This window comes from Erinaceus europaeus, chromosome 5 (genome assembly GCF_950295315.1).
Source record: "Erinaceus europaeus chromosome 5, mEriEur2.1, whole genome shotgun sequence".
NCBI lineage: Eukaryota > Metazoa > Chordata > Mammalia > Eulipotyphla > Erinaceidae > Erinaceus > Erinaceus europaeus.
Window position 1 is genome coordinate 120,678,466 of NC_080166.1, and position 12,611 is coordinate 120,691,076.

The 12,611-nt window shown below is 43.1% G+C and overlaps 3 protein-coding genes across 6 annotated transcripts in view; 1 reads left to right on the forward strand and 2 right to left on the reverse strand.

The window, feature by feature from the left end:
* LOC132538650 (protein POLR1D-like) overlaps nt 1-2,239 on the reverse strand; it is a 41,717-nt gene extending 39,478 nt beyond the window's left edge. Inside the window, exon 1 of the mRNA XM_060191701.1 lies at nt 2,107-2,239. Coding sequence (XP_060047684.1) covers nt 2,107-2,132 — 26 coding nt within the window. The 5' untranslated portion in view covers nt 2,133-2,239. The remainder of the gene's footprint in view (nt 1-2,106) is intronic.
* POLR1D (RNA polymerase I and III subunit D) lies at nt 701-2,239 on the reverse strand. Its single transcript, XM_007522383.3, has 2 exons — nt 2,107-2,239; nt 701-1,274 (listed from the first exon to the last, which is right to left on the reverse strand). The coding sequence occupies exons 1-2, from the start codon at nt 2,130-2,132 to the stop codon at nt 899-901; spliced, it is 402 nt and encodes a 133-aa protein (XP_007522445.1). The 5' UTR covers nt 2,133-2,239; the 3' UTR covers nt 701-898.
* Nucleotides 2,240-2,828: 589 nt separating this feature from the next.
* Nucleotides 2,829-12,611, forward strand: part of LNX2 (ligand of numb-protein X 2) — a 61,272-nt gene continuing 51,489 nt past the window's right edge. The window contains exon 1 of one of the 4 annotated variants that reach the window (XM_060191694.1): nt 2,829-2,971. The gene's annotated coding sequence lies outside the window, so the exon portion shown is untranslated. Of the gene's footprint in view, nt 2,972-3,547; nt 3,727-3,791; nt 3,942-12,611 lie in introns of those variants that run through there. The other 3 variants (XM_060191695.1, XM_007522382.3, XM_060191692.1) reach the window with 3 other exon arrangements.

The window sequence follows — 12,611 nt, forward strand, 5'->3', positions numbered from 1 at the left end:
TTGATCTACTGACCTTGAGTTCTACTTTGATGCTTACCTAAGGAATAAAATATATTGTCTGGTCCTCTGTTCCTTCCTGACATAAGATCTCTTACAGGTGGGGGTAGATAGCATAATGGTTATGCAAACAGATTCTCATGCCTGAGGCTCCGTCAAGTACCAGGTTCAATCCCTCACACCACCATAAGCCAGAGCTGAGCAGTGCTCTAGTTAAAAAAAGAAGAAAAAAAAAAAAAAAAAAAAACTCTTACCCTTCTGAAGTTAACGTCTGAGAAATGTTTTATTAGTGTTCTAGACTCCGAGCAGCAAACTATCTTTCATATAAATGCTACACAAAGACAGAGCCTGATACCACCTCAAACTCAGATGCAAAAGAATTCTCTTAATGCTTTCAAATTACCCCCACCCTTGCTCAATTTACTGCCAATAGCAAAGTTACTATTATAAAACAAAAGCCAAGCTCCCTCACCAATTTTCTTCTCAAAAAAACAAACAAACAAATAACTACATAATCTATTTAGGGTTATGTTCTATTGAGTTTCTCCCTCTCCCCAAATCACAGCCAAGAAGTCATGAATACTTCCTTTAATCCCCTGACTGGGCCCCCGATTTTCTCAAAGTTACTTCACTTTCAGTGCTGTCTCAAAAGAAGAAATCTAAACAGACAACTCTGGAAACCAAGGAACAGAAACCACTCAGGTTAATTTAAATAAAAGAGGGCATTTATTAGAAAAATACAAAGCTTCTTGCAGGGATTCCAATAGCTGTAATGTGGTCAATAACTACAAGACACAGCTCTTCTGAAAAACAGATTACGTCGCAATCTCAAACTTCTACTCTTGGATTTTGAGACCACGAACAAAATATTTTAAGAGGCCTAGACATGCATGTAGAAGGACTAAAATGTGGCTTCATTTCTGCTTGCATTCTGATCCTTATATTCCTTAATGCTGGCCTCAAACTTGTCAAGCACATGTTGGCAGACATTCATGAGCTCATTCAGGCCTCTCTGAAATGGCTCAACAGCTGGAAGAGCACCTCGAGTCTGAATGCGTAAATTAATTTTGCTCTCTGAAGGATGTGTGGTAGTATAACCACAAAATTCCACTTCCGGGTTCTTCATGATCATGTAACGGAGAGAATTTCCTAGGGTATGGTCCTCCTCGTGCAATACAAATGTCACACAGTGTCTATCTGTTCCAGCCGCCTGGACCATTTCCAGGGCTGTCTTCCTTTCGCCTTCAGCCATTGAGGTCTTCAATCCAGATATTTTTCTACACACATTTTTATAAAAATGAAATCACACTGAATATTGTTTCATAACCAGATTTTCCCCCAATTTATTATATTTCAATCAACATAGTACTCCAGAGCATTCCAATTCTATTAGCCCCTTATCTCCCAGCCTCGAAATCGACCAAAAACTAATACCTATTCTCAATTTATTACTTCCGATTTCTCCCTACTGCATTTGACAACTGGGTGGTTGGCCGGGGGAAGTCTCTTAAAACACAAACTTAAATGCTTGCTAGTATCTTGTATTGGCAGCGTCACACCAAAGGGATGGGCGGATAAGCCCTGCTAGAGAATGAAAATGATGTTAGAAGGGGTGGAAAACAGGTTCTACTACATAAGTAGGGGCCACAGGTTTATGAGAGTGCTGCCCCAAATCCGGTTTCCATATTCAAGAGGGAGAGTAGAGCGAAAGAGAAATAAGCGCGTGGAGTGGCTCCACCCGCAGTCTACACAGGGGAGGAACTCAGGCCGCAACTACCGGTGCAGAGCGCGCCAGCGCCGGGGACAGGGAGAGGGGCATGGCGCGAGCTTTATACGTTGGCTTTATTGACTCCTGCGGTTCCAATGGGGGAGAGGGCAGCTAGGGGAAATTAACTCCAGTCTCACACTAGCCTGAGCGCTAGTGAACGGAACATGTTTATTCCAACACATCCATGCGTGGTTCCCCTCCCCGTGCACAGACCCCTGCTTTTCCCTCCTCCCCGCCAGGCCCTCGCTGCCAGGCCAGGCAGGCCGCAGAGACCCTAGGCTCCAGGCATTTGGCACCGCCATTCGCCCGCCCCTGGGGCCCATCCACTGCTCAGCAGCTACCTTTCCAGTTCCTGGTCCTCTTCCATCGCGGGGGCGGCTTCCGGGATCCTCAGGTGGTGCGGGTCACCCAGAGGCTCCGTCCCATGTCGTAAAACATGCCCGTGCAGCAGGAAGGAGCCACCGACGCAAGAAGCGGCAGACGGAAGGAAGGGGAAGGAGCCGCAGTGAACCAGAGGCCCGAGCGCGGGGAGGCTCCGCCCACCAGGAGGGGGAGGAGCCTCAGCTGGGCGCGGGGCCGGGAGAGTGGAGGCCCCGCCCCCGGTGCGAGGAGGGCGTGGCGAGGTTCAGGGGATCACCTGGCGCTTCCGGAACCTGTCAGCCGGCGGAGATGGCTGCGGGAAAGGGGTGGGGTCAGTTTGCCGCGGATTCCCTAAATCCGCAAGACCCTGGGGGTTTGGGGGGCCTATCCTAATCCTTTATACCTCCCCGCATGTGACCGCCAAGGAGTCGGGACTTCACCTGTAGCCTTAAAATCACCTCCTCGCTTTAGGGCCGGAATTAATTCTCATTTGGTGCTGGAGCGTGTGAGTCCTGCTAATAATACCAGACGTGACCCCAACTCTCGAAGGAGGGCCATCCTGGGACAGGCTGAAAGTCCAGCTAATCTAGATGCATTCCACGATAGAATGGGATGGTTAAAGATTGCATTAGTCTCCTGGGGATCTTGCTGCTGCTCATCTCAAATGGGTCTAGGGACAACCTTTGGTTATTTATCTTTGGGTAGAGAAGTGAGTATGCAAGAAAGCTTCATCACCCCCTCTGAGGGGATATTTCCTAGACCTGGAGTACATCCTCTACGACTCCCAACTTCACTTCCTCTTTTGGCTCCTCACCTGCGGAACCTCCATCTCACCTTTGTTTCCAGGTGACCCTGGTCCCCCTAACCCCCACGCGCCCTCCTTGGCCACCATGAACCATGCAGATCGCTCTTCATTCTCTGCGCCTCACCTCTTTCCGTCCCTTTTAGTGTTCCTCGCAAATCACTGCTCCGTACCCAGCTGTCCTTGTCCCACAGCCTCAATTGTCACTTGGCTCAACACACCTGTACGTTTGCTTGCCCGCACCACCTGTTCTACACTCTTGCCCCCCCCCCCCGCATGTCCCCTGCGCACCAGCTGTTCCGCTTTTTTGGCGGCGGTGGACGCCGAGTGCAGGGACACTTCCCGGCGAGTATTTTGAGGAGGGCATGGACCCTGGCGGGGACAACCGCCAGCGGGTGGGGGAGGGCGCGAGGAGAGGGGCTCACTCTAACCCGGGAGTGACGGCCCATCCAGGACCGCCCCCCGAGCTCGTGGATAGGTGCAATCGCCCTTGGAACCGCCCCTTTCCCGCCCTTTAGGAATGCTGATTAGCTCAGAGGCTTGTCGGTTTAGGCGATTTGGCCCTGGCTCTCGCCCAGGAAGGCAGCAGGGGCGGTTGAGAAGTGAAATCTTGGCCAGAGTTTGCCTCTTGCCAGGAAATCCGCGGCGGCGGTGGCGGCGGAGGTGGTGGAGGTGGTGGCGGTGGCGGCGGCGGCAGCGGCGGTGGCGGCGATTCCCAGCGGGGCAGAGACCGGCTGGCTCCCGGCTCCTCTAAGAGCTGGCGCCGGGGTCCGGGCGCGCCGGGCGCCGTACTTTCCCAGTGAGTAACTTTGCCCTGGCCGCCGCGCGCGGCGCGCTCTCTCGGGTACCCGGGCAGCCGCCTCAGGTGCGGGCGGCGGCGGGGTGTGGGGCTGCGTCGCGCCCGGGGAGGCGGCCGAACGTCCCCGCAGCGGCCCCCGCCTCTCCCCTCCAGATCGCCGGGCTGCGGGGCCCGCGGAGCTGCGGTGGAGCTGGCCGCGCTGGTCCTGGGAGGAGGTGAGCGGCTGCGGGGACTTAGCGGACTTGCACCGGGAGTGGCGAGCAGCCCCTGGCTGCCCCCATTTGCTCGTTCCTGCTGCTGGTGTCGGATCTGTGCGTCGTTGGCTTTTTTTTTTGGGGGGGGGGTAGGAAATGAGTCTGAAAACGTGCAGTTTATGTCTGATGAATGAGAGTGGGTTGTCTTTCTTTACATCGATCATTTCTTCTGGATGGGTATCGGAAGAGATCACCCCCCTCCCCAGCCTGTTGCGTTGGAGTGCCTCTCTCCTCACCCCGGAGAGTGGAAGAGCTTCACACAGAGCTTCTCAACATTCCCTTTTAAAACTGCTGGAAACGAACGAAGGACTCCCCCCCCCCCCCCCCCATGATATGTTTCTTCTGCTCTTTCAGTGAGGAGTCCAGGTTCCTACCAGCCAGGGACACGAGTGCACTTGTGCAAAGATTTAGCAGTCTTGGTTTTTTTTTTTTTTTAAATCACAAAAGCCAGAACGAAGTTGAGTGAAAGGTAGTTGCAAGTTCAGGGGAAGGAAACAGTTGTGAGCTTCGGCTTATTGGAACTACTTGAAGAATTTCACATTCGTCTGAAGGTAGTACTTATTTGTTAGTTGGCTTTCCTCCCAGGACAGGTTTTGATCTTTATCTTGCATGGACTGTGACGCAGCAGTGGATCAATCTTATTTACTTTGATAGATTTGGCTTCCATCTCCACGCCCCTTTGGAAAAATGGACTTTGATCTGCAGTCTTTTCTAGCCTGTCAGAGCTTTGTTGCATAAAATGCCTTTCGAGCTTGCCCAAGTCCCACATGTGACTTTTCCCACAGGGGTGAAATGTAGGCCAAGTCGGAACCTAAGTAGAATAGCACCTCTTTTAATTGGGCTCACCGACATAACGTAACTCATTCTGTATTTTGTTCATCTACTTTTCTCATCAGGTTAGGCATTCTTAATGGTTTATTCATTCAGAAAAATGACAGAGTGCCAGCTGCACGTCGGGCATTGGTGGCAGGGGTCACATCTTGCCTTCAAATTGCTCATTTGGAAGCTGATCTTACCTCTGGGCCACGAGCTACCAGGAAGGCATTTGAACAATATGCTGTGGGAACTTGGTGTGGGCTGGGGGCGCTTTTGCTTGGAGTTTGTTGGGAAAGGCCTCACACAGACACTTTTCAAAATTGCTGTGAGGCTTTTTGTTCAGGTGCAAACTAGGCAGAGGGACTAACATGCATATGACTATTTGGAGGCCTCCATCTAGTTGCTCTTCCTGAAGGACACAATGTCTGGGGCCTGAGTAGTCGTGACTGCTGGTATGTTACTCATCTCAGAGCACTTAGCACTTTGCCTTACTTGCAGTGCGCTCAAATATTTATTGCACTGACCCGAACAGAAACATGGAGGATTTTGCATGCCAGAATAAGAAATTTGAACTTTATCCAGTCAGTGATATAGAGCTGCTATTTTTAAGCGAAAGAATGTCAGGATAACATTTGTGTTCCAGAGAGAAATGGCAGCATTCTGGAGGATGGTGGGGGGTCCAGATGAGAGGGAGGGAGACAAAATAGGAGCCTTTAAGATTGTACTCCAGTGGTTAAGTGCTCAGGACTTCTCCACTCAGTGTCTGAGTTTGAATATGATTCTTTCACTGACTTTGTAACCTCTTTCTTCCTTAGAGTCTTCATTTCATGTTGCTTGTGGGGATGAAACTTAGAAAAGTTGGAATAGTGCTTGGCACATAGGACTTGGTAAATGCTAAATGCTTATTCTGTGCGAATGAAGTGAAAGTAGAAATTATATAGTATATAGGAAGTGTAATTTTCTAGACTAGATAAGTGAATAGATATGAACAAAAGGAGATGATTCCTAGTTTTTTGTTGTGTTTTTTTCCTTGAGATATTGGCATGTCCTGGCTAAGTGTGGCCTGGCTTCAGCTAGGAGAGGATTTGAATTCCATCACTTACCTTCAGGATTACCATCCTGACTGAGTTTTGGATTCCTAGCATTTAGGGGAGGATCATAGTGCCTGCCTAGTAAGGATTGGGGATCAAATGAAATTATGCATGTAATGCTCTTGGCAGAGTATCTAGCACATTACAAGTGCTCAATAAATATTAGTTGTTCCATTAGTGATGATGACATTAACACTCTGGTGGAATGCTGGAAGATACATATGAGAAAGAGTAGTTGAAGCAGGTCTGCAGGTGTCTTTCTCTCCCCCTCTCTGTCTTCCCCTCCTCTCTCCATTTCTCTCTGTCCTATCCAACAACGACAACAACAATAATAACTACAACAATAAAACAACAAGGGCAACAAAAGGGAATAAATAAATAAAAATAAATATTAAAAAAAAAAGAGAAAGAGTAGTTAGTTAAAAACAGTTTATGGTAGAAGTGAGAAGGGAAGATAATTAGTTAGAAGCCAGCCCAGTAAGGCACTGGATGGTAGAGATGTCTTTGGTATGTTTGTTGAATGTAGATATATCCCACAAAAAGCCAGAAAAGAATGGAAAAAAGTTCTTTTGATAAGGAAAGTTGAAAAGTTAAGAGAAATATTGTAGGCAGAGAAGATTTAATTAAGCATGCTTTTTACCATTATCTCCCTAGCCTAGAATTTATTATTATTACTTGTGACAATCAAGATCTCAATGAAGGAGTCAGGTTGGAGGGAGAAGATATTGTTCCCTTCAACATTTTAACCATGTAGGAGTGGAGGAGACAACATAGTGGTTATGCAAAACGGCTTTCATGCCTAAGGCTCACAAGTCCTAGGTTCAATCCATAAACCAGAGCTTTGATGTCTCTCTCTTCAGACATCTGCCTCAAAAACAAACAAAAAACTATGTTGGAGAAATAGAAACAGATACAGGAAATTAACAATAAAGGCAGGGTAATTACACAGAGGTATAGCATAGGACATACATGCAAGAGGTTCTAGGTTTGATCCCAGTACCACCAATAGCTACCACTGAGCAGTGCACTGATCAGAAATATAAATAAACACACAAGTAAAATACATATTCTACATATAACATATATATACATATTATGGCGTATGTATAATATATGTATGTACTTACAGGTATAGGCACTATAAAAATTACATGCTCACTTAAAAAATACCACTTTCATATATAAGATATATGAAGTTTTGATTTTCATTGTTATGGAAAGAAAGATGTTGAAGTTGCTTCTAAAAGGTAAAGTATCTGTGATAGTCAGTGTAAAGAATTTAACCAAGTTTTGAGGACCTATATCTTACATAAATAAGGTGTAATTGGCTATAATCTTTCAGAGGCTCTGAAGGCTATTAGTTTGTTTTATAGCTAAAAGCAGCTAAAGTCTGGGAAATACTTATACTCCCTCATTGAAATTTTCCCCATCAGTCTTAAAAATCATTTATTAGATCTCTTGATGCCGTTCATTTAAACCACAGAAGTAATTGTTGAAGGACTAAGCTAGACCCCCTCACCTGCAGGTTTACTGTGGCCATTTCACCTTTCTTTAAACATATTTTTTTTTTTAAAAAAGAAATTATTTATTTATTTATGAGAAAGATAGGAGAGAGAAAGAGCCAGATATCACTCTGGCACATATGCTGCCAGGGATCAAATTCGGGACCTCATACTTGAGAGTCCAAAGCTTTGCCACTGCGCCACCTCCTAGACCACCATTTCACCTTTCTTATACTTGGTTTTAATGAATTTTTTTATTTTTAATTTAATTAAAATGTGTACCTAATTATGCATGTTGTGATAAATACTGAGCTATCTGGAACCCAAAAGATTGTCTCTGCCACTTAAAATCTTTCTCTTTTCATTTTTATTGCCACTAGGGTTATTGCTGGGGCTTGGCACTATGAATCCACCATCCAGCCCCACCAGTTAAAATCTTTTTAAAAAATTAAAAAAATATATTTTAATTTATTTATTATTGGATAGAAGAGAGAGAGAGAGAGAGAAATTGAGAGGAGTGGGGGAGATAGAGAGGGAGAGGAAGACAGAGAGACTCCTGCAGCCCTACTCCACCACTTGTGAAGCTTTCCCCCTACAGGCGGGGACCAGGGGCTTGAACCTGGGACCTTGTGCACTGTAATGTTTGCGCTTAACTAGCTGCACCACCACCTGGCCCCTAAATTTTTTTTTATTGTCTTTATTTATTTATTGGATAGAGACAGCCAGAAATTGAGGAGGAGAGATAGAGAGGAGAGAGAGACAGAGACACCTGCACACCTGCTTCACCACTCGTAAAGCTTTCCCCCTACAGGCGGGGACCAGGGGCTTGAACCCGGGTCCTTGTGCACTGTAATATGTGCGCTCAACCAGCTGCACCACCCCCAGCCCCTACCACTTAAAATCTTAGAACACTCTATCAAGTAGTTAATCATTCAAAGTGAGCCCACTAATACACTTGACACTCAGTGCTTTGACTCCAACTCCAATTACCTTCATTCCCACTGTATTTTTTGCCAATTTTTTCACATTAGAAGTGTTAAATTTGTGTTTCCTGTTGTCTGGCCATAGCCTCCAATTCCATTCTTCCAGCTCTCTCCCACCCATACTTTATAGTAAATATCCCTTCTTTTGTCCTTATATTCTACTGTACTTCCTATATCCTGTTGTGCTAACATTGATTGGCCTCAAGGTCTTTTCTATTTTGGAATCTGTTGTATGCTATCACTGGCACCTTCTTGCATTTATTTTTGTATTTTGCCCGGAATCATATTGTCTTTTTCTATCTGGCTAACTTTACTTTGTATATGGACCTAAAGGTTGAGTCATGCGATAGCCTGTGACAGGATTTCCTTTCCCTTTAAGGCTGGGCAATATCCATTATTGGTACATACCACATTTTGTTTATTCATCCAGTCCCTCGTGGACAATCAGATTACTTATACCTCTTGGCTATTTTGAACAGCATTGCAGTACACGTAGAAGTGTAAGTATCTTCCAGACTGCTTTCAATTCTTTGAGAATTGGGTTTAATTTCTCGAGAACCCCTTATGCTTGTATTCACGGAGACTACACTATTTTACAGTCTCACCAACACTATATGAGAGTTCCACTTTTTTTTATATCCACACCAACATTTGTCATTTTCTGGGTTATTTTGATAGTTACCATCCTAATAGTTACTAAGTGATATCTCATTATGGTTTTGATTTATATTTCTTTAATGTTTATCATCTCATTATGCTTGTTGACCATTTGTATATTTTCTTTGGTGAAATGATTGTTCAAGTCCTTGGCCCACTTTTCAAATTGAGTTATTTAATTTTTGTTGAGTTATAGGCATTCTTTGTATGCACTATAATATCTATCAGGTAGTGCCTTTCCAGATACGTTATTTGTAGATATTTTCTCCCATTATCGTAGGTTGCTTTTTTTACTTCCTTGATTGTGTCCTTTGATATACACAAGTTCTTAAGTGTGTTACAATCCCACTTGTTGATTTTTCTTTTGGTATTTTTTCCAAGCATTTGTTGTCAAATCCACTTTGACAGAAGTTTTTCCCTCAATATTTTCTGCTAGTTAGTTTATAGTTTCAGGTTGTATATGTTTTAAGCATGTTTGTAAGACCGTCTTGATGGAAATGAAGGAGAGATAGGACATATGGAATAGTTTACATTGATAGGGCATAACAGGAATTAGGCTGAGGCAGTTTCTAAATGATGTGTAATAGTGTAGTCTAGTGTGATTTCTCAGTCCTTTTTGAATCATAGCATTGGAGATATAAATAGGGTAACAATCAATAGTCTAGAGCTGGGGAGATAGCATAGTGGTTATGCAAAAAGGCTTTCATGCCTGAGGCTCTGAAATGCCAGGTTCAGTCCCCAGCACCACCAAAGCTAGAGCTGAACTCTGGGAAGAGAAAAAAGGGGGAAGAAAAGAAGAAATTGATAATCTAAGGCTAGCTGAAGCTAAACCAAGAGGGAGCAAAAGACAGGTACAGGTATTAGAGTGCATGTGATTGTAATCTATGCCTCTGTAATGCATGTGGTTGATAATGGCTACCATTCTGTCAGAGCTATTAGATACAATTTTAAAAGTATTCATAGCAGCTAGAGCTCATCTGGAATATTTATGAACCTCATTAATTTCTCTAATTTTAGGCTTTGTGTTTTCATAATAGATGAAATACATTAATTGCTACTTCAATAGACTAATTTCTGAGTTTGTTAAAAATAGCTATAGTTTTTTTAGATCTTTTCTTTTTTCAGGTAAATACAACTGAAAACTTCATATATGAGCACATTTGTAAAACTTTTCTATCTTTGAAGATATTAAATAACATTAAGAAATGTTTTCACAATTCTGGGCCTGAATTTTTTTAACAGTCTAGTAATTCTTTGTAGAAAGGACTAAAAAAAATTACTGTTATCATTTTTGCAGGAAACTTAAGTATTGTAACATCTGATTATCCTTAAACATCAGGCAACTTTCAGCTTATATATGTTTTATTAACATTTTAAAAAGTTTGTATGCTATAAAGCTTTGTATGATTTCATTTTTTCTAAATGTGACAGTGTGACTGAATTTTCTTAAAGTTTGAGTTCACCAAAGGCAATAAATAAAAACTTGATGTTGGAGGATTACAAAATAGATCATTGGGGGCAAGGGAGGGTGACAGAACTTTGATTATGGGTGTGGTGTGGAACTGTAAATCTACAATTTTTAAAAGTTTTTTCCATTTATTTGTTTATTATTTTTCTTTTTTTTTTTTTTAATTTTTAAAATTATCTTTATTTGTTAGAGACAGCCAGAAATCGAGAGGGAAGAGGAATAGAGAGGAAGATAGACAGAGAAACACCTGCAACACAGCTTCACCACTTGTGAAGTTTTCCCCTGCAGGTGGGGACTGGGTACTCGAACCTGGGTCCTTGCACATTGTAACATGTGCGCTCAACTAAGTGCGCCACCACCCGGCCCCAAGTTTATTTGTTATTAATAGCATGTTACAAAATTATAAATTATTTAGAGTTCCACACCACACCCACCACCAAAGTTCTGTATCCCCACCCTCCCACCTTCCAGAGATAGCCACCATAGTGCCCATAAGTCTTAATAACAGTTTGCGGTGGTAGCGCAGCCGATTAAGCGCACATGGCGCAAAGCGCAAGAACCAGCATAAGGATTCGGGTTCAAACCCCCTGGCTCCCCACCTGCAGGGGAGTCGCTTCACAGGCGGTGAAGCAGGTCTACTTACTGGTGTCTTTCTCTCCCCTCTCTGTCTTCCCCTCCTCTCTCCATTTGTCTCTGTTCTATCCAACAATAATAACCACAACAAGGCTACAACAACAAGGGCAACAAGAGGAGGAAAAATGGCCTCCAGGAGCAGTGGATTCATGGTGCAGACACTGAGCCTCAGCAATAATCCTGGAGGCAAAAAAAAAAAAAAGTTTGCTTGCTTCTGTTTTGCTTGTTTTTTATTTTTTGGCAAAATATGAGTGAGACCATCTGATAGTTGTCTTTCATCTCTTATTTCACTTAATTCCATCCATTTTGTCCCAAAGAACACAATATCATCTCTAACTCTGAAATCTTATAGTCTTAATTATTAAATTACTAATAAAAACAGACCAGTAAGTATAGTTTTAAAACTATTTATTGATAACACTGTTTTCTTTATGCTCCATAGAGTCTTTTGGTTAATTGAACCTTGTGAAAAGAAGATTATTCTGATAATAAAAAGCAAAGAAGTTACCAGAGTTTGTGGAGGAATTTCTTTCTGGAAAATAAATCTCAAGGGGCCAGGTGGTGGCACACATGGTTAAGTGCGCACATTGCCATGGGCTTAAGCAAGTACTGTAGGTGTCTCTTTCTCTGTCTCTTGCTCTCTCTATTTTCCCCTCCTCTCCTAAATTTTCTCTGTCCTATCAAATAAGAAAGAAATAAATACAAAATAAAGCTCAATGTTCTTAAAAATAATACTTTAAATTCAGTTGCAATGTAGTTATATCTTTAGTTATCCATTACTTTGGAGTGCTGTTCCCATGCACACATAATTTTATTGCTCCTGAACAGGCATTTTCCGCATTATTTTTATGTCAGATATAGAGAGTGAGCAAGAGAGAGATGGTGTACTGACGCTTTCCCCACCTGGTACTCCCACATGTTGAAGGGGCTCCAATACGGGCCCTCCACAAGGCAAGGTGGCAGCCTACCCAGTGAGCTTTCTCCCAGTCCAGTATCTCTGTTTTAAAAAAGTTTTTGCTTACTGCTAGGAGGCAAATGGTATATCTATTTATTGAATATATTTTCAGCTGCATAAAGGAATAAGGGAAGTATGAATGCTTCATATGGAAAATTTAGCAAATCCTAAACTCTGTAAGAAATTACTTGTAATCCCACTAGCTATAATTCTTCAAGTAATTTGTTTATTCAACAAATAATTGAGTACTCTCTGCTGTGTACCATGCTAGACATTTGATATATGAAAGTGAATTACCTATGTTCTTATTCTTAGAAACTGAGACAAGAGATTAAATTTTCTTTTTTTTTTTTTTTTTTAATATTTATTTTATTTATTTATTCCCTTTTGTTGCCCTTGTTTTTTTATTGTTGTAGTTATTATTGTTGTTGTCGTTGTTGGATAGGACAGGTAGAAATGGAGAGAGGAGGGGAAGACAGAGGAGGAGAGAAAGATAGACACCTGCAGACCTGTTTCACCGCCTGTG

Coding starts and splice junctions, on each gene's coding strand:
- POLR1D (XM_007522383.3), bottom strand. CDS start 2,132: ATGGAAGAGGACCAGGAACTGGAAAG. Junction 1,275..2,106: donor GAGGACCAGGAACTGGAAAG/GTAGCTGCTGAG, acceptor AAATGTGTGTAG/AAAAATATCTGGATTGAAGA.